We start from the raw sequence: 25,874 nt of genomic DNA, 5'->3' as shown, positions 1-25,874 counted from the left end.
ACACTTCTCTGATGATGCTTCTCTCATTAGTACCCTTTCCTACCACTACCACCACCTTACTTCAGACTTCAAGATGTTTATAATTTCTTTGAAACAGGCTACTGCATCTTTTGCTCCACTGCCCCATCCACTAGTCCATCCCACCCTTTGCTGTCAGAAATCTCTGTCAACACCTTAGACAATCATTTCACAATTTTAACCAAAAGTCATCAGCCAAGATGAACTTCCTGAGTCCAAGACACTATGTATCCCACCCACTTGCCTTTCCCACACCAACCTCCTACTACCACCCAGACACACTCCTGGTGCAGCCATAGAGATCCACTGGCCAGGCCTTTGAAAAGGCAAGGAAGGAATTTTCTCAGAGGCAAACCTGTCTACTCTAAGGCAGGAATTGTGGTTAACACAATATGTCAGAACTGGTCAGGAATATCAACTCAAGCTCTATACAATAAGGAGAGTTTACCTTGGACATCAAGAGATATCCACTCCCTGATTAAAAAAAAAATTGCAAACCACAACAATCAGTGAAATATAGGCAGAAACACAGAAAAAGAGCTGAAATAATTTAAGATGTGTGGAGTGACAAAAAGAGGTTTCAGACTCTCGTATTAGAAACTAGGGAGAAGAGAATGAAAATGACTGTGAGGAATCCAGGAAGCTCTACTAGAAAGGTGGAGGAGTAAGTTCAAAAGAGGTAAAATTTGGGAGGAAAGGGAGACCATGTGTAAACAGAGTTTTTCTGCTACTAGCAACAATGAGCCTTCTTATCCTTAGAACTCAATAGTATTCACCATGGTCTGATTTCACCAGCATGAATTTTGAAAGACAGCAAAGGGGGGTGAAGAAGCACTCTATTCTCAAGGGCTTGAGTTGAGCTGGAGCTCTGGAGTCACACAACAATAGCTACCTGATGATGCAGTGATGAGGTCACAATTGGGGCTTTCCCTCCCCCACACCCTAGCTTCCTCAGAACTTGACAGAGGAGCCAGAGGGAAAATCCACCTTCTCAAGCACAGAAATACCACCCACCTCACTCGACTACTTGTCAAGTTCACTACCAATACAAAAGGGTGAGTTGCATTTGGACAACTGGAAATGCCCTGTCTTTTTTCTCTCCTTTCCTGAGAATGACCTATGGCATCCCATGCATTGAACAGGGTTAAGACGATGGCTATTTTTGAATGAAATCCTCCTCTCATTTTTGGTAACAAGAAAGGGGGTAGCTTTATCCCCTTTGAAAGAGATATTCTTAACAAATTTGGAGTTTAATTTAATGATCTATTTCTCCAGAGAGCTATACTGATTTTAAAACTAAATTAGATAAAAGTTTACTTTATATTCTTAAAGGAAACCAAAGGTGTACCAGTTAGATACAACTTGCAAGTATTTTCAGGGGCTGAAAAGCCGTGTTCATACCTGGAAGTAAAACCATCCATAGAAGAAGACTTAGCTCAGGCCAAAACTTAACAGAGGGAGAAAAAAAAATTCTTCATTAAAATCATATTTTGTGGCTCTCACATTCATGTTTTCAGAAGAATTAGAATTTCCCAGCTCATCTCCTCCTCTCCTGATTTCTTCCTTTCCTGTATTCATGGGGAGGACGAGTCCCATAGTGGCCCATGGGAGTTCAGCCATGGTAGAAATTGAATTATCTTCCCATCCCAAGTTCTCAAGTGAAGAAATCAAGGCTTTGAGGTCTTAGGCAGGACACAGGATTGAAAGAAGTGTCCTGAGTCCCTAGACCCATTATTATATCTTCTTGTTCCATCTCCAGATGGAGGTGGCCCTAAAGGAGTTCTTTAAAACCCTTGTTATGCCATGAATGCCTTTAGCAGTCTAACCAAACTTATGACTTCAGAATAGTACATCTAGATGAATTAAAACACAGGGTGTTACAAAAGATAGCAATTAAATTGATAAATATATGATTAAATATGATTTTATCATGGGTGAGGGGTGGTTCCAGGATGTTAGGTTGAGAACTCCTATTGGGAGATTCGGAATGGAGGAAAGAGTAAGTGAACAAAAAGCAGAGTAAAGGTGGAGAGACCAAGAAATGTCATCCACTCCAAGGACAAGAGGACAGCCTTTCAATAAGAATTTGGTCTAGAGCCCAAACCACCCTGGGAAAGTTTTCATAAGAGCAAGGATGGGAAGGAGATATGAGTGGGAAGGCATTGCTGGTCCTCTCCTATCTTGCAGTATGGTCTCCCACATACCACCTGTTGCATATTTCTTTACAGGGCCCAGAAAATCAAAAAAAAAGAATGTCGAGTGATGATAAAAATAAATCTAGTGACCCCAAGAATGAGCCCAAGAACTGTGATCCCAGATGTGAACAAAAGTGTGAGGCCAAATGCCAACCCAGCTGCTTAAAGAAGCTTCTGCAACGGTGCTCTGAGAAGTGTCCACGGGAGAAGTGCCCACCACCACCAAAGTGCCCACCATGCCCCTCGCTGTGCCCCCCACCGTGCCCTCCTCCATGCCCAGCTCCCTCCCCTCCCAAGCCCTGTGCCAAGCCCTGTCCTCCTAAATGCCCACCACCCTGCCCACCCCCAGAGTGAGGCACCAAGGGTACCACTCAACCCAGTACCTCCAACATCTTCACCATGTTCACCATCTTGGTGCTGAAACCTGAAGCCATGAACTGACAAGTAAACATATTCCTCTGCTGTGCAAAGCTTTCTTCTCCTGTGTTTTTTTTTCTTTTCTCTTTTTGTAGTTTTTTGTTTGTTGTTTTCTAGCACTAAACCACCAAGACACAATCCCTCACTCTAGAGGGAGGCTAGAGCCCTTACTCTACAATCAACAACTTTTGAAAATGGCCTCCCCTCTGGACCCACCTGCTGCATAGAGGAATATGGCATCTCTTGAGGGGCACATCCAGAGACTGCAGCCTGAGAGAGCTGTAAATATGGCTGTTACAGTGGTTCGCCTCAGGAGCCCAAGTACTCATGACAGAGGAAGTGGGCATGAGGGGGAAAGAGGAGTGGTACATTGAGGAAAGGTCTAGAAAGGCTCAGGAAAAATTCTACCCTCCGCTATTAATCCCACTGCATAATGCTTGGGCAGAACACTCTGAAAACAGGCTGAGTGGGCTTAAACTCTAGCTCTGCTTTGATCTTTGGTTTCCTTCTCTCTGTAAAAGGAGTGCTGATGCTAGCAGTAAGCTTACAGGGTTGTCATGAGGCTTAGGGGGCGAACATGTGCCCAAGCACCTGATTTAATGGAACACAGCCAGCACTCAGAGAGGGGAGCACATGGCACCTTCCCGGGTCTCATATGTCACACCTGAACATAATTGCCCTGTGCCTTTTTTCCTTATTAGGCTGTAAGCCTCCTGAGGCAATAGTTTCTAAATTATACCTGTAAGCACAGATAGGTACTCTTTTAAAAATTAAAAAAAAAAAACTGGAGTTGTGGACTACACTAATGTCAGCTGGCTGGTTTGGATACTGAACCATAGTTTTGTAACATGTCGCCATGGAGAGAATTCCGGTGAAAGATGCTCTATTTGGGCAACAACCTGTGAATCTATAAAATTCCAAAAGGAAAACTTCAGCACACACAAAAAAGGATAAATCTGTAAGGACCTCAATTAGGAATGAACAGGAAAAATATTTATAGTTGTAAAGTGGGGATTACTTACAAGTGGCTAGGGAAGTCCACATCAACATTGTTTAATTCACAAAAGGGAATATATTGGCTTATATTCCTGGGAAGGGTATTAGGATGGAGAAGAGGCATAGAATTAGAACTATAGGAACTGGGATGTCAGGGCCTGGGAGTGTGGTCACCATTTCAAGCTCCCTCATCTCCACCAGTCTCTACTCATCTTCAGGGTGGGTCTGCTCCTCTCCTCAGACCCCCCTCCATGTGGTAAGGTCCTTGGCCAGGTGCAGACCCAGCTTGTTGACAAGTTGGGCATGAAATGCTGCTATTACTTCCAGAAAAGAAACCTGATTGCCCAGAAGTGTTTGAGCCTGCCTCTGTGACCAAGTTTGTCATTACAACCCACAAAAGTCAAGTGGAAGTAGGTTTAGGATTCTCTGCTATCACAGTAAGAAATCTGGGCTGGTTGCCCATGGAATCATGGCATATAAACAGCTTCATATCCTTCTGAGTCTGGAAGCTGGTTCAGAACCACAAAGGTACAGTAAGTACAAATAGTCCAAAATGTGCCCAAGACGCCTGGGATCCTCATCAGACCAAGTCATATAATGAGCTAGTTGCAGAAGCAGACTTTTAGAATATGAGAGCTAGACAAGGCTGTAGGCATGCAACTCCTCATTTTCTGGATGTGAAGAGTCCTTTGGGTCTCAGAGTCCTTGCAGAGAGGTACTTCCTGGACACTAGGAGCCTCTGGAAGCCTAGTTTAGGGCATTAGGGGACATATGGTCAACTGTTGACAATAGATGGACAACTCTTAAACCTCAGTAGAAATCACAAAGGAGGGAGGAAATAGCAATATAAGGTGACAGTCTTTTCTATCTATTTAATGGTCACTTTTAAACAATATCTGAGAATCCCAGTGCTAAAGAGTGTGCCACAGTTGGAGAAAGCATAGACAAAACTCCTTTTAAAAAAGAATTTGAGGAATATAGAAACATACATTAAAAGCATAAAATCCTTGAACCCAATTGTTATTCCATGTCTTAGAAAGAAAAAGAATTCCAAAATGGAAAAAAAAAGCTATGTATGTATGTCAGATTATCACAGTGTGACTTAGAAACAATTTAAATATCTAACAGGAATTTGATTAAATGCATTTAGATCTATTTACTTGATGAAACATTATGCAATTATTAAAATGTGCTAAGGGGGAAAGAGTAAGGCCCCAGTTGGATGTATAGGATAAAAGCAATTATATTTAACCAAAAACTTATAATAATAATAATAATAGAAGAAAATTTGTCAACATTCTTAGTTATTTTAGGACAATGGAGTTGTAACCTGTAGAGTATTTTTATTTTCACTAGCCTTTGTATTTTCATTAGTAAGCTTTTATTTCTCATATAGTGGGAAAAAAATTATATAATCAGGAATACTTCAGAAACCCCCCAAATCTTTATTTGCTTAATGAACAAAAATAAAAACAAAAACAAAGGAAAAGAAGGAAGAACATCTTCCTACACCTGAGTGCACAACATGCAGAAGGCATCCCACTTTGTATGCCTTCCTTTCAGGGGTATGGTCTTGGTCTCAGATGTCCCATGGCCCTATGGCAGTGTGGGTCAGGTGTTGGTGCTCTCCCGGGTTGCTCTGAGGACTCTGGGCACAGACTGGGTGGAGGCCATCTCTGAGAACATGAAACCATCCATTTGCCACTTTAATTCTCTTTTCTCCCATGTAAATGAATCCAAAGATACACATCTCCTAATGGCTACTTTCCCAGCAAAACCTGGATCAAAGGCAATGCCAGGAAAGATGGCTAGAACGTGATGAGTGTGCTACCTCCCTGCAGAATGCCATAATTACTGCCAGCCCCAGCGGCGGTCACCAGGGCCCTGCCCCAAATGGTAGAGGGTTGTATAAATAAATAAGCGACACTTGAAGAGTGGCATCACGAGAATCTGTGCAGTGCCAGGCTTGATGGCTCACAGATAATGTGATTGGGCAGGACCAAGCCCTCTCCTTTCATGGAAAAACAATAAGAGAAGACTCTACCACAGGCCCTCTTGCATCGTGGTTTCTCAAGAAACCATACAGCTGGCCTTGCAAAAGGACTTGTAAGTCCTCCCAGACCAAGCCAGCTGGGGGTGGCACTGTGAGCTGGGCCAGTACTATATGAAAGGGCTGGCACACAATCACAAGGATGTCTTGCTTTGAAGCTGTGAAGCTGGAAGACAACTTAGAGCTCACTTTCATGCGTCCCTCACATGCAAATGTCAGCTGTAGAGATGGCAACAAGGAACCAGTTACTGAACCTGTCCTAACTGCCCCTCTTGCTTCCACATGACCAAATACTCCAGCCAGGGATATGAGCACAAGCACATCCTGGGAGGCTTTATTGACTAATGAGCCACAACCACTTCTGTGCCACAGCTTTTGATGCTCAGCAAAGAAACAGATTGGTAAATACAGTAAGTCAATTGCCAAACACATAAAGATGCTAAAATACAAACTGATCATAAAACTCAAATCAGGGTATTTTCAGCTGTACCTGGTACATGAAACCTCATCTGCAGAGCTCCATGCTCTCTCCCAGGCTGGGAAGAAATGCTGCTCAGACTGAGGGTTTATGCTGTTTCCAACAGAAACGCTCACATTGTCTCTCACCTATACCACCCAGAACCTCCTAACTGGCTTGTGAGGTTACGAGCTCACCTTCTAGTCCTGCCTCCAGTGGAAGGCAGCTAAGGTAGACTGGTTAAAATCCCAATCTAAACATGTCACTTCCTTGTGCAAAATCCTTAAAAGGCTCCTTTTTGCCTAAATAAAAGCTCAAATAACTTGACCAGTCATGGGAAACTCTTCTGGAGCTGGCCCCCACCTCCTTGTCTGGCTTTACCTTGCCACTTCTCTCTCCTTCTAGAGCTGTGCAGCCCAGCAACAGGTAACCCCTGGCACTTCTGGCACAGCAGAGAGTTTCTGGCTTGCATGACTTTACACTTGTCTGTCCTCTATCATTCTTCTCCTTCCATCAAGTCCTCCTCTGAGGATTGGGCTGGGCTGGTCTTCATCTCCATCAGAACCCAACTGAGAGGTTACCCGCTCCAGGAATCTTCCTCCACTGTCCCCAGCAGGCCGGTCAAATGCCCCTTTCTGTGGTCTCAGAGCATCCACACCTTTCTCCTGTAACACTTACCCTGCCATATTCTGTCCATCTGTTTACATTGGGCTGTAAGTTCTTTGAGAACAGATACGGCCCGGCACACAATGAAGATATTCAATAACGATAAATGAGTGCATGTTCAGCAGTTTTGGATGCACTTTTCCAAAGAAAAGGAGTTTACTCTGAGGTGAGGCCCTGGCTACCGTGTTCCTTACCCTCCACACGCGTGTCATTCCCAGAATTCAGAGATTAGAGAGGGAGACGGGGCTGAATATGGGTGGCCTGGGGCTGAGAAAAGGGCATCCCTGGCATTGATTGCTTTCAATGACAGACAAGAGGTAGATCCTGCCAGTCCTCCCCCCAACCTCACCTGGGAAGTGCAGCCTGCCTCTGAGCAGATTTCTCACCTTGGAAGGTGAGATTCCAAGTGAACTCTACACTCTCAACTGTGTAGCCAAGGCAATTTGTGTCACCTCAGTGGGAGAAGGGGTCTGTTTCTTCTCCTGCAGAATGAGAAGAGTCTCACTGAGGTGTGGAGAGGAGTGACCTGTGAGATGGTATATGCAAAGCCCTTGGCATGAGAAACTGAACTTAGAAAGCCATAACACAAAAGCACTCCGGAAGCTGGTCAGCGCTGAGAGTCCTCACCCCTATCTGCTGTGGCACCTGTCCTGTTCTTCCATCTGCTGAGTGGTACAGCAGGCTTGATGGGGAGAGAGGGAGTTAAAGAAAAGGAAGGCAAATATCTTTGAAGGCAAGCAGATTTATAGGGTCATTCCCTCCACCCCATTATCAAACTGTGCCCCAGACCCCACAAATCACAGTATAAGCCAGATGCAGACTTTTGCATGACTGAACATAAAATTTGCCAGATGTGGCATGGAATGTGCTCAGTGCCTCAGTATCTGGGTGAGGAAACCCAGCTCCAGAGTGAGAACCATCTTAACCAAGTTCACACTGATTTGGTTTCTAGAAGAGTCTAGGATTTCTAACCCCAATTTAGGCCACAGAGAGCCAGGACCCAGACTCAAAGAGGAAAAGGACTGAAGACCAATATCGACATAAACAATTTGGGTACACACTTCTCCCCCATTTCCTGTGTCAGTGGTCTTTAACCTTGGGGCCATGAATCCTCTGAAGGTAAAGATGTGTACATATGTATATTTCTCAATCATCTCAAAACTGTTTAGAACCACTGACTGGTCTGCATCTTTGTTGCCTCCTTGAAGTTTATAAAGAATCCCCAATATGGTTTTGTCCTAAATGTTTTTACATGGGCCATTGCCTGGTCCAGACATGAGCTCACCATATGGTCTTGAACTAGGCCCTTAACATTTTTGTACCTCTTTTGCCTCATCTAAAAAAATGCAGTTAATAAATAATTTAGTGCCTCCTATTTAAAGCATGTGTTGGACTGAAACAAAGAAGGGGAATCAGGTGTACTGTCATGTCCCCTCTGGGCACAGTGGCCAGTAACCCTCAGCCCCTCCCACAGCCTCTGATTCAGACTGTCTATACAGGTGACACTGGAGACAGGGAAGTGAGGGGGTGGTGGACTCTCCTCCAGGAGCCCACAGGCTCTCCAGAGGCACCTGCTCCCAGGGAATGGGGTGAGCCACATTCTGCACCATTCAGCTTTATCAGAGCCACTGCCCTGTAATATGCAGATGGGCCAGTAGAGTGAATCAGAAGAGTCTGGGAACTTTTATGATCTGAACAAAGGAGATAGTTATTTGATGGGAAGGGGGGGAACATGTCCTGCACACACCTGACTCTCTTCTGCTGATCCTGTGTAATTATACCCTGGCTCCCAATAATGACAGCTGCAGAAATTTAAAATCTTAAATCTCAGATGGCATTCAATCAGATTAGCCCCAGTCTTGCTAAAGGTCTGGGGATGGTTACAGAAACTATTTAGTCACCTAATCTTAAGATTTAGAGTGAGACAATATCCCCAAAGCTGTCCAGGCTACAACCCCAGATACTGAACCACTAAGGTTGATTTTTGAGGACTCAGACCCCAAAATACTCCCACTCTGCACCTAGGAAAAGATAGGCTTTCTAAGGTCATTCAGCCACCTGGCTAGGCCACTGCCACCCACAGAAAACAGAAAACTAAGTGGATTATAAATCATAACCTAATCAAGGAGGAAGAGACCCTCTCCACCACTCTCCCTACAGACATGCATCCACATACTTACAAAGTCATATAGATGCCTGGGCAAATCATTTATGATCACATTTACAGTATCACAGAATATCAAAGCTGCATTGGACCTGAATTGGCTTCTAGTCTACCTTTACTATTTTAAAGATGATGAAACTGAGGCCAGAAAGATTCAGGGGCTTGCCTGAAGTCACACCTCTTGTTTGGAACAGAGCCAAATCTTTGGGTCCCTGTGTAGTCTACTGCATCCCAGTGATTAGAAAACCATAAGAAAAGAGAGTGCTGGGGGGAGAGTAGAGATGGAACAAGAACTGAGAGAATTGAGAATGCTTTGTGAGGGATTTAAGTCCTGAACAGATTCAGATGACACTAACATTCTATAAGTAGCTTGATGGCTCTAAGTGTTGGTGCATATGTTCTCGAATTTATTCCTCACAAGGAATCTGTGAAATAATGTTATCCCTTCTCAACAAGAGGAAATTAAGGCTCTGAGAGGCTAAGTAGTGTATCCAGTATTACACATACTCTGTAATTGAGTCAACTCCAGGTCAGTGGGGGTCCTGAATCCAGTTCTTTTCCCATGCATCACCAAAGCTTGTCTTTGACTCTGAGGAGCTGACATGACCAGTGAGTAGGTACTTAAATGAGGGAGTGCTAAGTGGGATTTTACTTCTTCATTTGAGACTTCCAAGATCTTCAGAAATTGGAAAGGTGTATTAATTTTCTATTGCTGCTGTAACAAGTTACCGTAACTTTAGTGGCTTAAAATAACATAAGTATATATTATTTTAGAGTTCTGGAAGCCCAAAGTCTGACACAGGTCTCTCTGAGCTAAAACCAAAATGCCAACAGGACTCTATCTCCTTCTGTAGGCTCTAAGGAGGAATCTGTTCGCTTGCCTTTCCCAGCTTCTAGAAGTTGTCCACATTCCTGGTGCCTGGTCTCCATCTTCAAAACCAACAGTAGCCAATCTTTCTCACATCACATCACTGTGAAACTGACTCTTCTGCCCCCTTTTACACATTGAAGGGCCCTTGTGATTACATCGGACCCACTTCAATGTCATCAGCTCACTGTGAGGCAGAGACAGTCCTTTGAGAGAAGTTGAACTCTGGCCTCTTCCTAACCACGTTACCTCCTCCATGAGAACATGGCCTGCTTTCTTCATTGTTATACATATCCCTATTTGGTCTCTTCCTGAGTCTCAGCCAAAGATACAGAAGTGCATGGGGCACAAGCAAGGTCACCTTGTGCATCCTATTGTAGAGAACTTCTGGAAATCTCAACCAAGCAGGCTTTGCCCCCAGCCTCCCACCCACCACTTTCTTGAGTCAGCCCCAGGCTCTCCTCTCAGTTGGGTTCTAGCAGCACTCCTTCTTCCAGGCACCTGCAATACCTTTGCCTGCCCTCCTTGCCTGCTAATTCTTACCGTCCAGCAAAACACAGAGCGGACATCTCCCCCAGGAGCCTTCCAGGACCTTCCAGCTATCGAAGACTCATGAAAGGGCCTTCTTCTCAAGCATGGGGGCTTACTTTTGCCAATATTCTCCATAAGTCCACAGTCTCAGAACCATGAATGACTCCAAGCAGAGCCATGAATGACTAAAGGGATGAATAAATAAACCCAGTGATGGAGAATTTCTTGTCTCTTAGAACTCCAGAGAGTCATCTTGTTTCTTAGACAACATTTCATACAAAAGATGGAGGAGATGAAGAGGGAAAGGAGAAGTGGAAAGAGGAGATGAAAAAAGAGAAGAAAGAAAAGAAGGAACCCCATACCCCCCATCCTATACTTGATCACCCAGTTCCCAGGTTCTCCAAATGACCGTGCCCCTTCAGATATACCCATGGATCTTCCAAATCCCTCTCCTCATCCTGCATAGCTCCACTCTCACCCCAGTCCCCAGGAGATCATGTGCCTCACAATAACATCAGCATGATTCTCCTAGGCCTACCTCCGACCCCTCCCACCCTGGGCACCTGCCTCTTACAGGACACTGAGGGGGCCCATGCTGGTGCTATATCAATCCTCTCTGCACAAGTCCTAAAGACCAAAATGTCACCTGATCTTCCTCAGCTCACCTTTTAAAAACTATTTTGGGGATCAAGCATGCAAAAATTGTATAAACCTTTAAAGGAAACTCTGATTTTAGCCAAACACTTTTTCTTAGGAAATGACCTAAACATACTTCTTCAAGTTAGAGGGGCCCATCATCTTTAAGTCCCTGGGGTTTGATCAACTTTAGCAAACAAAAAAAAGGCCCCACTTTGTGCTCTAGGGGCTTCTTTCATAAAAACAAATTTTTTTTTCATCCTCTAACACATGAGATCCTCCTCTACTCCAGCTGTCTCCTACATTTACCTTCTTTATTCCTTAATTAATGCATTCACTGCATTAATAGTCATTGATCTTCCATTTACTAGCCCCTACCCTCTAGAAACCTACAACTGAGGTAGCAATAAGATCTTGTATTTAAATAACTAGGATTCCCAATAACTATAGCAAATATCATATAAATAGCACCAACAATAACCAGTATGGGAGTTCAGAAGGAGGTAAATTTGTTTCTGGTTTAGAGTAATCAGCAAAGGCTCTTGGAAGGGGGTGGACTTGAGTTGAGCCTTGCAGTATGCTTAGGGTTTCACAAGTCACAGAGAGAGAGGGCACCCAAGACAGAAGTGGCATCTCACACCGAGGTTTGGATGTAGAGAAAACTGGGTGTGTTTGCTTTTACACTTTTCCTTTCATCCCCCTGGCTTTTATTGACCTGAGTTCTGAGAAGGCAAGGAGGCAGACCAACCTTGCCATATCCTGTTTTCTTGGTCACTGTGAAAACTCTGTAACTCCACTTTTAGAAATGACATAAATAAAAATTAAGAAGATGAAGATTACCTGTCTTCTCCTTTTCCTCTTCTCCTTCACCCTACAAGTAACAAATGAGTCCAATTTCTCTCAAGCCTTCTATGAGGGAAAATCACTCTCTTCAGGAGGCTGTAGGGCCTTTGTGCACTTGGAACCACAAAACAACCCATCTTCTTTGGGTCGGGAAGTGTGACTTTCCAGGCCCAATGAAGAGGTATCCAGAGGAAATGTCCGAAACAGGCGATACATGTCCTTGACACAGACCCTAGGCCTTAGACATAAATCTCCCCATTGATGAAAGCAAGATGAATAAGGTGGATCTTATCTCTCACCACATCCTGAACCAGTTTGGACAGACAAGGAACCCAATCCCAGTTTAACAGACTGAGATAACGTTTTATGAACATTCTTTCGCTGCTACCTTTAATGAGAGAGATCTAAGAGGAACCCCTCCCTGCTGAGGTCTGGTGAGGACCCAGTGGCCCACAGGGAGGCTGATTAACAGGCATCCCAAGCAGTGACTCAAACCATGGGCAATTTCAGAGGAAGCTCGTTATGGTGACTCCACAATTAGAGCATTGTCCCACGTGACCAGTCAGTTCTGTAGGAGGCAGGACCAGGCACTATATAAAAGCCCCTACCTTGTCGGGCTCTGCAATCCATATCCTTTGTGGACTCTTGTTGAAGACAGGTAAGTGGAGACATCTGTGCCCTCTCTCCCTCTCGCTTCCTGCTCTACATTAAGGAGGCTGTTCTCTTCCTCCATTGGGCTTTATACTTTCCACTGATTTTTAGTGGTTTGCCACTTCCTGGGCCTTCCACTCCATCCTGTGTATTCCATTTAGTATCCTGCATCTGATTTTCAAAAAGAAATTGTCAAATAGAGGAGAAGGGGAAACCTCTGGTAGAACTGTGGTGTCAGGTAGGATTGGGCTATGGGTATCCAGACAAGAGCTATGAGAATATTCCCAGTTAGGAAATGGGTGTCAGAGGGAGCTGACGTAGGGATAGAAAAGAGAAAAGAATAAAAAACAGCAAACAAATAGGTTATTAGGGTTAGTGATCATTTACTCCCCATTTCCCTCTACTAACCCTTCATTTCCCAGTTCCCAGCCTGATACTGTTAATGCAATTAATTTCAAATCTTGTGTTTGTTTCAGGTTCTGCTACCTACCCTAAGATGTCCTTTAATGAACAGCAGTGCAAGCAGCCATGTGTGCCTCCTCCATGTCTTCAAAAGTCCCAAGAGCAGTGCCAGGCAAATGCTGAGGAAGTGTGCCTTCCCCCATGCCAGGACCCCTGCCAGGAGAAGTGCCCAGTGCAAGTTCAGGAGGTTTGTCTTCCTCAGTGCCAGGGATTGTGCCAAGAAAGTTGCCCACAGCAAAGCCAAGACCAATGCCCATCTCAGTGTGTGGAGCCATGCCAGGAGCTATCTCAGACAAAATGTGTGGAAGTTTGTCCACAGAAAGTCCAGGAGAAGTGCTTGCCCCCTGGCAAGGGAAAGTAACTTCTCATAATGCCATCTGGGGTCAAGAAGATGGCCAACAGATCAAAACCCAACCCAAGCTCATGCTATGGTAGCCTTCACCTGTGGATACCTCTGTGTGCACCTTGTTCTTGCCTCCTGGTTTCCTCAGTATTCCAGGACCGGGTCTGTTGTCTCTGAAGACATTTCTCTCTGTATTTCATCAATCTTTGTGAATAAGTATTGTTCACAGCAGTCTAATAGAAGGTTGCCATCATAGGAATAGTGCAGTTATAAGGGGAGACCACAGAAGCCTAGTTCAGCTCCCTTGGGGCACAAACTCACCCAGCCTTGAGTGTGTAACAGCCAAGGATGCTTTCATTCATCATTCAGAGTATCAGCCTCTCACTCAAGCCTCAAAAAAAGCTGAAATTTGATGGACCTTGTACGATCACCACCATCACCACCACCATGAATACAGAGAAGAGGTTGGTGGTACTACAGAAATAAAAAATTGAATCATTTAGTCTCTGCATTCTAAAAAGGAACAGCAAATTATTGGACATTGGAATGTTAGTTCTGCTTTTAAAAATAAAAAAATACATATGTAAATGGTTGAATTTAAACAGAACAGATGAGATAGGATGTCTGGGATCCTGGTTGATCTTTGTGCTTGATGTCTGTTCTGCTTTGGGCCCTGTAATTTCACGTACATTCTTTAGACATGTGATTTGTGTCTGTGTGGTGCAGCCTAGTCTTCTCTTCAGCTTCATTGCTTTCTTCTCCCTTGTGAAGGTAAAATACAGAATAAAGCTGATCCCAAGGCTGATGTCTGACTTAATGTGTGCTCTTTCCTTCCCACCACCCAATCACAGGCCATCCTTGTGATGATTTTGTTCCCCCTTTTATGGACAATCTGGAGTAGGAATGAGAAAGAGACCTTACAGAAGCATAGAACAACAATGTTGACAGAGGCTCCATGACAGAGGATCACCTGGACTCCTCCACCCTCCCCCACAACACATCGTGGGCTCATCTATACACACACTTCACACCTGGGAGAATCCAACAGGGCCTGGGACCTGCCCTCAGAACTTTATGTCCAGAATTCTTGCTACTATGGGTTCTCTCCTCTCTGATACTTGCCTTCAGAAGAAAGGTCTCAGCTGGGGATGAGGAGAGTTGTATGGAAGAAGGGGTCCCAAGTGAATCCATAACACCTTATAAACACAGCATCCTTGTCAGAAGCAAGAATTAAGCATGCCTCTGAGATAAATAGAGTCAAGGACTGAAATTGTCTGCCCTGCGATCCCAGTTTTAAGAAGAGCCAAGTCAGCCCAGGTCACCTCCCTGCCCCATGTAGTCCACTCCCCCTTACTGAAAGGGTCCAAAAGAAGCAAGACATATGAAAGAATACATAGATGCTTCCTCAGTGGTGCCCCAAGGTCTAACTTGGACGCTTATGTCAAAGGCCAGTCTCCTGAGAGCTAAAGGAGCCCCTTACTCACACTCCTAGGCCCCTCTTCTGGGTCAGCCCATAGGAGTGTGCCCAATGGAGAGCTGCTTGGCTGACCTGAGGGTCTTGCAGCACTGGAGTCAACCCGGTCTCTTAATCTTAGAGATTTTCTAAGTCAAGAGATGAGGGGTCATGGGGCAACTTGGGGAAAGATTTCAAACAGCAACACAAAGCCCTGAGGACTGCCTGAGTCTGCAGATGTCAAAAATGGACCCTGATCCCTGTGCACATTCTCGGAGGGAATCCTGGAAGCAGGGTTCATGTGTTGCCCTTTTATTAGGGAACTGGTCTGGCCTCACAAAGCAAGTAAGTGGTGAAGTCAAGATTCTAACTGGAGTCCTTCTTAACTCCAGAACAGAGCTCTTACTTGCATGAAGTGCCTATGGCACACAGGAAAGATTTCTGGAGCTGTCTGCACATTCATTCATTTATTCATCTACCTACCAAGTGCCACGTGCTATGCCAGGTGCTGGAGAACAGACAGGCAGCATCCCTGCGCAGAGCTAGAGAGCTTCTTTCCACAATCCACAGAGGGCCTCTCCAAAACCTGGATATCCCAAGTCCCTGAACATCTCCAGATGCCTGAATCACATGGTTTTTTTGCCTCTCTACTTGGTTGGAATAAGTTTTCTCTTCCATTTTCCAACTTTGGAATAAGACTGTGTTCCCTCAGAGCCACAACCTACAAAGAGGCACCAGAGAACCTTCCTAGCAATAACGTCTCTGACTGGGCTGAGGGAGGTTCATGACACTTCTCCAGCCTAGGTGAAGACCAAGAAATGTCTTTGTCCTCCAGCACTAAAGGCGTGCACCCATTGGAGTCCAAGATGGGACACTAAGATATCAAGAGGAAGCATGGGGCTGACAAGCAGAGAGCCCAGAAATATTAAAGAAAGGACAGCCCTATGATTATATGAGAGGCCTCAGTAGATGGTAAGGAGACAACCCTACAGATTATACATGAGAGAACAAGCAAGCCTTCATCAAACTCTGCCATGAGAACCACCACACCTTTCTCATGCTCACAGAGCTCTGACCCAGGCCCTACCCACACTGTTACTTTGGGGTCAGGACCCTAATGACATAGACCTGGACATGGGACAGCTAGGACCCACCTCTTTGTATCTGTGCTGAAGCTTTCAGAAAGAGGGAGAGGCACATTACCAAGGAGAGTCTGGATTTGGAAGTTCTAGTTGGTAATCACTAAGGAAAAAAACAAAAATGGAGGCCATAGTTTGAAGACCAAACACCTATAGCCACATAACTGAAATTTACAATTACCCTGATTTCCCCCCAAAATGTGGGCTCTGACTGTAAGTGAATTTAAATTTTCCTTATATCAGCATGACCTTACAGCTTCCTTAGCCAATTGGTTATAAACAAGTAAGTTTATCACTGTTCCCCTAAAAGGAATGTAGGTGTCTAGTGGTCAGTCATTACTAGAGATCAATGTACTTCATTGGGCAACTGAGCTGTCACACTCATTTTGTGTGCTTCTTGCCACTTTCAGCTTGAAATCTTCCAGTTTTGTGAACTGTTCTTTTGTTCTTTTCTCTAACTTGATTTGGTCTCAGTTTTCACACAGTTAACTCAGTATGTGACAAGTGTGGACCTATGGGCTCCACAAGTCAAGAGGAAATGTGTCAAGAAAGCATCAGTGGACATTTATGGAGAACCTGCTTTGCGCAAGACACTGTACCAGGCTCTGGAGGCCCTGGTGGGAGGGACCCATGTGAAGACTTTCATATTAGAAACTTGTGGAATATATTTAGGCTAGAAAACACCTGAGGGAGCAGGAGAGCTGTTCTCAATATTCTAAGTGTTTTTATGAGAAAAGGATTGGATTTCTGTGACGTTCCAAAGGACACAGTTGGGACCAATGGATAGAAGCTATGGGTTTGGTTCAGTTTAAGAACTTTCTTATGAGATCTGTTTGCTGGTGACAGGAGCTGTCCTTGGATGTGTCACATTCCCATGAATTGGAGGTGATCAACTAGAAAGTGATAGCAAGTGTGAGCACTAGGCCTCCTTCTAACCTGTCTGGCATAAGACTCATCTAACTCATCTAACTCTCCTGAGCAAAATTGGGACCCAGGGGCAGAGGACCTTAACAGTACAGCAAGGATCAGAGGACCTGACCCTGAGGTCGAGAGACAGAACATTACTCTGGCCTCTAGAACACCCCTGGGAAGCCCTGGGGACCTGGGAACCCTGGGGACAGTGTGGATCATGGCTTGATGCTAAAGGAAAGGAGGAGGATACATAAGTGATGGGACGTGACTCCTCCCATGTGTTTTGGGGCCCAAACACTTCATCCTTGAGTGGCACTTTACGGAAATTCCTCACTAACTTCCAAATCCAATCTTCCCAGTCCAGGTTTAGAATACCTCTCCCTTTATTCCTTGCTTCTTTGCCTTCTGGACCTCCTTTCTCTCCTGGGCCAGGGTGGACCATCTGTTCCATGTGCTTGTGCACCTGATGACCCATCGTGGCCTCCTTTCCATTTGCACCTGCCTCTCTCCCTCTTACCCAGGATTCTCCCTCTGCTTGTGTCTTTCAGCCCATGGGTTTCAAACTCTCCTCCTCCAGGAAAGCTTCCATGTCAAGGAGCCAGCAGGTGTACCTGCACAGGTTCCGAGGGGTCTATTACACACTTGCAGCTACCTTATATGTAATTACCTATATCTCCTGTCAGCATGAGAGTCCTAGATGACAGCCCTTGAGCCTCACTCTGCTTTTTGCCTGTCTTCATGGGACCAACTACACTGAAGTCTTAGGTACTCTCAGAGTCAGCCAACCAGAATGTCCTTTGAGTCAGAGAGGAAAGAGGCTTTTTTTGTTTTTAGGGTGACCAACCATCATGGTTTGCCTGGGACTGAGGGGGTGTCCAGCATGCAGGACATTGGGCTAGTCCAAGACAAGTTGGTCACCCTGACTGTGTACCTGTGTTAGTAGAGAAGATGATGCTTGGGGCTGTGGGAGCATAGAGGGAAAGCAAATGAGAATTCTGGAGGAATTCAAACCCCAAGGTTGGAAGGGGGAGAACTCTCTGGAAAACTATGTGTGTACCGAGAAGGCTTAGTGACTACTGCCTGCCTTCCTCCACAGCTCCATTCTGTGTGTGTACGTATGTATGTTGGGTGAGGGACACTAGACCAACAGGCAGGTCCCTAGGTTAGCCTTGTACAGGCACAAACTGTCAGGCCCTCAGCCAGAGAGGTGGGGGACATCCTCATGCACCACCCCCCAGTCCCCACTACCGTCATTAACATCAGGACACCCTGACCAGTAGGCAGCAGGTCTGGACTCACCCACTCCTGTTTTTCCTTCTCTCCCATGGACACTTGCCTACCACTTAGTGGTGGCTAAAAGAAGAGAGGGTGGGCTGGTAGGGCTCCCCATCTCCCCCACACCCAACCAGTCTCAGAACCAACCAGCCCTCCTTTAAAAGCCCTAGGGACTGCTTTTCTCTTCCCAACAGCACCACCTACTGACCACAGAGACACTGGGCCTTCCATGGGCCACACCAAGCCTGGCCACATGTCAGAGATGGCTGCACTTGGGACTGGCCAATGCTAGGTGCTGGTGCAGGCAAAAGCAGAGATGTAGCATCTAATAGAGCAGTAGGAAGGCTTAATGTGCAAGATAGAGTTAAATAACGTCTGGAGTGGGGGCAATAGGCATGGTGGTTCAGGACATAGGCTCAGGAATCAGACTGCAGGGATTCAAACCTAGACTTATTACTTCTGTTCTTTCTTTAAAAAAATAATTGAGAGCCTTGTCAGTGCTGAGCATTGTTGCAAGCACTGAAGATACAACAGTGACCTAGATGCATAGAGTTCCTGCCTCCCAGAGTCTATGCAAACAGGAGACAGACAAAAACCACCTAGGCAAGTGCATAAAATTTAAAATGTAGGAAATAAAACAGGGTGACAAGACACTCTTCAGTCAGATAGTCTGGAAAAGCATCTCTGAATAGGTGACATCTGAGTGGAAACATGAAGGACACAGAGAAGCCAGCCATGTGGGAACTAGGGATTGGGGGCAAGTGCAAGGAAGGCCTGCAGGCAGTGGCCTCTGGAGTATCACTCTGGACACACTACATGATATGTGACACATGATACAGGAATACAGGTTTCTGCTGGTAACAGGAATCAAATGGCCCAGCAATGAAATGGGCTGCTTGTGCAGTAGTGAGTTCTTCATCACTGAAAGTATGCAAGAAGAGACCAAATGACTAGCCAAGGTAAATAGGACATTTATTGATTAGATTTTTATTTTTTATTTATTTTTTAATATGAAATTTATTGTCAAATTGGTTTCCATACAACACCCAGTGCTCATCCCAACATGTGCCCTCCTCAATGCCCATCACCCACTTTCCCCTCCCTCCCACCCCCATCAACCTTCAGTTTGTTCTGTTTTCAAGAGTCTCTTATTGTTTGGCTCCCTCCCTCTCTAACTTTTTTTTTTCCTTACCCTCCCCCATGGTCTTCTGTTAAGTTTCTCAGGATCCACACAAGAGTGAAAACATATGGTATCTGTCTTTGTGTGACTTATTTCACTTAGCATAACACTCTCCAGTTCCATCCATGTTGCTACAAAAGGCATTTCATTCTTAATTTATTGATTAGATTTTTTAAAATCTTATATCAACAGTAAATTGAACGAAGCTTTTCTAAAATTTTAAAGAGAAAGGAAAAGAGTTTTATTTGACCTCTAGTTAGGATAGCTTCCCAGGAGGTGCCTGAATGTCTGACTCCAGATTTTGGCTCAGGTCATGGTCCCAGGGTCATGGGATCGAGCCCCATGTGGGATATGCACTGAGTGTGGAGCCTGATTAAGATTCTCTCTCTCTATCCTTCTGTCCCTCCCCTGCCAATTCTCTCTCTCTCTCTCTTTCTCTCTGTCTCAAACTAAAACAAAACAAAACAAAATAAAACATCACCTGCCATATTAATAAAAATATTTTGGGGAAAGAAAAGGGATAGCTGCACGGGACACACAATCTTCACAAAGAAGAGTGCTCTGGGGAAGGAACATTTGGTACAAGGTTATATACACATTTTTTACACAGTTACAAATCATCATGACAAGGAACATTCCAGAAAGCTATAGACTTTATCTTATGTTTTTAGTATGTGCAAGACTTGACTTTAATTTGATGGTTAGTCAGACTTTAATCTGATATGAGGGGTTTTTTTGTTTTTCTTATCTTTATTTTTGGAATTCTCCTTTTTGTTTTTATTTTTTGTTTGTTTTAAGATGCAGAGTATAATGTGTGCTTGGGGCACAAATAGAGTCCAAGCTTTGAGGTTTTGTCAAGTCATTTTGACCTTTGTAAATGTTAAGGTATAGCTTCCCTGGGGTCCCAAGAACAGGACCAGCAAATTTTGAAAGTTGAGAATTTCCTTTATCATTTTTAAGTCCCATCTACTCTAGCATTTGAATCACTTACAGGTTGCTCTAAATATAGGGAAAACAGATTTTTCCAGCCAATCACTGAAGAGACATTTTTCCCAGAGTCCTAGGAACATGCCACTCAGGTGCAGAAAACTGGGTGTTGTATACAGAACAAGTTTTTGCTCAAACACAGGGTAGACCCTGGCAAAGATGAGAAGTGGAAGTCTTCATCTCCCCTCTGCTCCTTGCCTCCTTTTTCTGTCACAGCACTGGAGACAGGTGAGAACATCCTCCCCTACAGTGGTCTGAGGAAACAGTAGTCCAAACTATTCAAGGAGATATCCTAGTCTTCCTGAGTCTTGAAACTTTTATGTTGCACTCCCTAATAATAAAAAAATATTTGTGCATGACCTATAAACATATGAAGATGGTGTTCAGCCTCACTACTCACCAGAGAAATACAAATTAAAACCTCAGTGGAATACCACAACCCACTGGAATGGCTGGAATTAAAACAATGGTTGGTGAAGTTGTGGGAGTGATGTGGTCTGAAGTGCTGTGTTAGGATTCAGAGCTGACGTCTTCAGTACAGAAAGGTGGTTTTATTAAAGCACAGAGACAGGACCCATGGGCAGAGGAGCTGCCTCAGGATTGTGAGGAGTGGCTGATTATATACTTGGGAGTTGGGGAAAGTAAAGACAGGGAAGTTTCCAAAAGGACTTTTATATGTTCAAGATTTGCAGGATCCTGGAGACTAGCTATTGTCAAGCTAAGGCTGTTTTTCCCTCTAACAAAGCACTAACATTAAGACAGTATGGAGTTCCTGGAGGAGTGCTATAATCTTCCTGTCTTAAGTACTTGTCAACTGGCTGTAAGTTATAAGGAAATTTAATTTTATCCTGATTTCTTTCTGCCTTTGTTTCCCACATCAGGAGTGCAAATTGGTGAAGCCACTTTGGAAATCTCTTTGGTAGTGATTACTGAAGCTGAGTTTGTGAGTAGCCAATGATGAAACAACTCCTCTCCTAGGCATACACCCTGTTCTAAGGGAAAGAATAACATGGAGTAAACATTGCTAAGAGGGATATTTCAAATGGAGCTGGGAACACACTGAGGAGGTGGGATTTATGTGTATCTCCTGTCTCAAATTCTCACAATTGTTGCTGAACTCAGCTAAAAGCCAAGGCATCTGTTGCATGTTAGAATGGACAAAAATGAACTTTCTGCCCAGCACTAACCCTAGCAACCAATCACGCATAGATTAGGGTAACTGTATAAACCAGCACTAATCATATTTTGCTGAAAACAATGTAGGTAAATTCTCTCTTTCCTCTTTGAAAGCCCTAACCTCCTTTGTCTTTCCAGAGCACACTCCATTTCAGTCCACTCTATCTCTTCCAGACTGAAATCCTTAATATGATAGGAAACATAGGATAAGACAGGAAGAGAGGGAAAGGTTAGGAACCTGAGGTCCCTGGATGGGGGGAAAACACATCTTGGAAAAATGCTGGGAGCATCTGACCACAGCAAACTCTCTTGGGTGTAAGGTCCCTCTTAAGAATGTAACAGACACCACCTACTCCCCCTCGGGTTCCCCTCAGGAATTTTGCAATCAAAATACCTAAGTATATCATAAAACTTACATTATACGAGGGCAGTAGGACCATAGCCTGACTCCTCACACAATGGAGTCAAGCCAATAAAGAATGGACAACCCAGCACCTAGAGTTATCAAGTCAATAAGGGTAGAACCTGAGAAAGAACAAGAAACAGGAGGCTGGGAAGGGGGGGGGGGTGTCGACCGGAACTGTATAAAACAAAGACCCTTGCCTATAGTCGGGGTGGGGGGTGGTATTCACTTTCTAATACCCCCTTTCTGCAAAGAAAACTTTTATATTATTCTTTCTAATATTATCCTCTAATAAACTTTTGCCTGCTGTTCATTTTGTGTCTACCTTTTCATTCTTTGAAGTGGCAAGGCAATGAATCCTGAGTATTGAGGTAAAAAAAATCCTGCAACACTGAGACCCAAATAAATGTACACCTTTTATTCTGCAGCTTGCAGTTTTATCTTTGGCTGGTCAATATCCACATATGATCCCTAAAAGTCAGATATTAGAATGTTCATTCTAGTATTAGTCATAATAGCCAAATATCAGAAACTACTGAAATTATAATCAATGAATATACAAATTTTGGTATATTTGAATAGGGAAAGGGCTAACGGTAGGCAGGGATAGATAAGGGACACCCAGCGATGCTGACTGCAGCTGTGGTGGCTCTACCCGGGCCATGCCCTAGACTTCAAGGCCCACCAAAGTGGCTGGCTTTGGCCCTCCTATTCCTCAGCGTGTCCACTGCGCCCTGCCCCCACAGTCCCTGGCTGTAGATGCAGGTGGGTTTGGGAAGAAAAAGGACAAATGCATTCCAGACCTGTCCATGCTAGCTGCCATGAATAGATTCTCACAAATTGTTGTTGAGCTGTGACAAGTAAATGAGATGATTCATTTTCAGAAATACTAAATAAAAGCTGTGCTGTCTAGTTAACAATAGGTTTACAACCTATTGGAAATATGTATGAACAACCCCCACCCCATAGTGGAGTCCCAAACCCTTAGACACATCACTTCCTGGTTCTTCTTCCCCCTCCATTTTGCATATTTATTTTTGCAGGCTTTGCAATGGGCATGCACCAAAGAACAAAGGAGGGATGGAAAGTCTGGGGCATGTCAGGAAATGTACATTTGTTCCAATCAGACTACTTTTTGCCTTACATAGGCATAGGCAACTCTGGGTAAGGCTGTAACCTCTGTAGTACTCAGCCAATGAGGAACCACAGGAGGGACTTGCATTCTAGGAGATAAACTGCCTGGTGTAACTGCCTTGGGTGTGCCTGTTCCTCAGACACCCACTCTTGCAAGAATGTTGATTAAAGCCTTGCTTTACTGTGCTCTGGGTCTCTGTGTCCCTCCTTTTATTGGGTCAGTGGGTTTATTTCTCATACAGTTCCTGATAGGTCTCAATAAAAAGCCAGGGACAAAAATCCTTGGTGGCAATCCAGTAGAGAACCGACTCACCCTCAAGAGCTTTGTACTTTCCCTAGATAAACTCTATCAACTTACTCATTCTCTTTTGTCCTCAAGATTCATTCTTTGGATCTGTGAGACAAGGACCAGTGTCTCTCCTACCCTCCTGTAAAATATTCATATACTAGAACATTATTATAGTGGCCAGTGAATTGGGCAGCAAAGAATTGTCAAGAGTAGAGTGACAAGCAGGAGAGAGTTTATTCACTCTCCAAGGGAGGAAAGGGGCCAGACATCAAGAGAGATGTTGGCCCTGATCCTCTGTTCAGCTGGGCTTTTAACTTAATTTCTTATTTTCTTAAGGGTCTGAGAGTGTTGCATCTGTTCTCATGGGGGTGTGGGGAGGGTGAGGACTCTTGGCCAGGTGGAGCCGCAGGTGGCATGTTTCTCAGCAGGATTCTGTGCGGGGTTCCTCTGGGATGTGAGTGGTGGTCAGGCTAGAGAAGAACATGTTTTCTTCTTGGGGACTATTTTCTGAAAATGTAGGGCCCTGTGACCGAGAAAAATGTAGGATTAGGGTCAAGTACAGGCAGCTGTGAATTTTGTCTGTAAGCTTTCCTGGGGGGTGAGGGGAGCTTTGACTAGATTCCTTTCAAGCATACAGTGATATCACCAGTTGGACCCCAAGACATTACACTTACTTCCTACCTACTTGCACTCACTAACCATTGCCTTACATTTTTCCTTAACTCTTCTTTCTAGCTTACCTCTTGACTCAGGCAAATGAAACCAGAAAACACTCTTCAGGTGATGGTGACTGCCCTGACAAGACCTTCTGCTGACCCAGACCAGCCAGACATTTTGAGCTGAACCCCTGACTCATGCCTGCACAGATGTACCATGGAGTGACCTCTGGAATGACCTAACATTACCTTTACCTCATTATTATGCTAAAATCTCTGTTCCAGCCTCATTTGTGGTAGAGCCCCTCCCTAAGAAATGTGGTGAAAACCTCAAGACAAGGGAAGCCAACCTGGCTATGTATGCATGCCTAAGATTCCTCATGACTCTGTAACATAGACTGCCCATTCAGAATGAATGTTACCATATATGGGAGACAAGGTGAAAAATGGTACAAAAGGGAACCACCTCCCCCTGCCCCCCCCTGCACTTGGGGCTCATCCTTTTGGGTCTTAGCCCACTGAGCCCGTGCTGGCACAAATAAAGTGGCTTCCTCAAAAAAAGAACCTCAGTGTCCTCACTCTCTGTGTGTGACTCACCACTACATTTCATGAAAGCTCTCCCCAGAGGCAAAGATAATGTTTCACCTCCCTGTCTCCAGGCTATGAACCTTGGAGCACCAGGAGAGGAGACCTCACCTGGAGGCAGCAGGCCACTTAATCCATAGGAGACTATCCCCTTCTGGCATGCCAGGGTGAGGGCCCTGGATGCACAAAAGAACTGGGTGAGGCCCAGGAACCAGCTCAGGGAGCACTGCCCATTAGACTGGTAAGAACCCGGGTTTGTTCTTATGCCCCTAGAAGGCATAATGTGAGCCTGATCACCTCCTAGAGTCACCTGAGTAGTTCCATAAGGAACAAAACCCCAATTCCAAGGCTCTGAGAACTGGGCAGAGGTTTGGAGGCTTTGTGTGAATGAGATGGACAGCAGAATGGTTCCACCTGACCAATGGGTTGAAGCAAGTGTTGAGTCCCCATCCATGGTTCTGTGGCGACCTCATATGGCTTAGGGTGGCATCAGACTTCTCAGGAATCTGATCCAGGTCAGGGCTTGATAGTCAACCTGCCAATGCTAAGAGGCACCTGAAATATCTCTGAGAGGAGAGCGACTGGAAACGGAGGAAGCAAGTGTGCATCCTCAACAAATCAGTCCCTCCCTTCCCCCTTTTTCCTCTCTTGTGCATGAAAGTTGTCAGTTAAGGGCAGGAAATGGGTGGAAAGCAGAGTAAACCAGCTCCCCTAGAGTGTATGTAGAGGAATTTCATAAAGGGATATTCACAAGATTATGGTGTGAAATTAACTCCCAGAAAGTTCCAGACTTTCTGTGAAATTGATTAAACATTGTTTCGGGTGGGCTGGCCCTCCAAGGGCTCACTTGATAAGGAACTAGTTGGCCAAGTGTTCAGGGTTGTTGTAGGGGATCCAGACCACCTTGACCAATTTCCTTACATTGTTGGCAAGGCCTGGTCCTCCTATCCCAGCTGCCTTGGCTAAAAGTCTGTGTTGAGGAGAACTGTAAACTTATGATGCCTCATGTCATGGCTTCCTCCAAATGCCAGCCAAAAACTGAAAAACCATACTTTCAGGAGAGCCTGAGGAAACCCCACTACCATATGCCCCACTGTACCCCTTACTGCCATCTGTGTCTCCAACCTCTCCAGCTGCCAAAACCCCATCAGAGCCTACCCCTAGTCCCAAAGCCTTGCCACCTCTAGCACCACTGGCCTCTCCAGATGGACCGTCTCACCCGGATCACCAGTCCTAACTCCATACACCTCTCCTCGAAGGTGATTAAAAGATCAGGTCAGTGGAGACAGTCCCTCCCTGCAGCAACACTTGGGAGCCCTACAGATACCACTGAGGGAAACTGGGGGACTCGTCTATTATGATCAAGAAGGCCAAATCCAAGGAGGCCA

At 44.8% G+C, this 25,874-nt stretch overlaps 2 protein-coding genes across 2 annotated transcripts; both read left to right on the top strand.

Annotated features, from left to right (window-relative positions):
- The first annotated feature begins 941 nt into the window (after positions 1-941).
- LELP1 (late cornified envelope like proline rich 1) lies at positions 942-2,683 on the top strand. The gene is made up of 2 exons (XM_058697370.1): positions 942-1,073; positions 2,247-2,683. The coding sequence occupies exon 2, from the start codon at positions 2,271-2,273 to the stop codon at positions 2,565-2,567; it is 297 nt and encodes a 98-aa protein (XP_058553353.1). The 5' UTR covers positions 942-1,073; positions 2,247-2,270; the 3' UTR covers positions 2,568-2,683.
- A 9,693-nt stretch (positions 2,684-12,376) lies between these two features.
- LOC131493163 (proline-rich protein 9) lies at positions 12,377-14,102 on the top strand. Its single transcript, XM_058697357.1, has 2 exons — positions 12,377-12,499; positions 12,969-14,102. Exon 2 carries the CDS (start codon positions 12,989-12,991, stop codon positions 13,313-13,315), a length of 327 nt encoding a protein of 108 aa, XP_058553340.1. The 5' UTR covers positions 12,377-12,499; positions 12,969-12,988; the 3' UTR covers positions 13,316-14,102.
- Positions 14,103-25,874: the final 11,772 nt, after the last annotated feature.

Source organism: Neofelis nebulosa, chromosome 2, assembly GCF_028018385.1.
Source record: "Neofelis nebulosa isolate mNeoNeb1 chromosome 2, mNeoNeb1.pri, whole genome shotgun sequence".
Classification (NCBI taxonomy): domain Eukaryota; kingdom Metazoa; phylum Chordata; class Mammalia; order Carnivora; family Felidae; genus Neofelis; species Neofelis nebulosa.
Note: the sequence above shows the minus strand (reverse complement) of the source record. Positions and strands in the feature narration are given on the sequence as shown.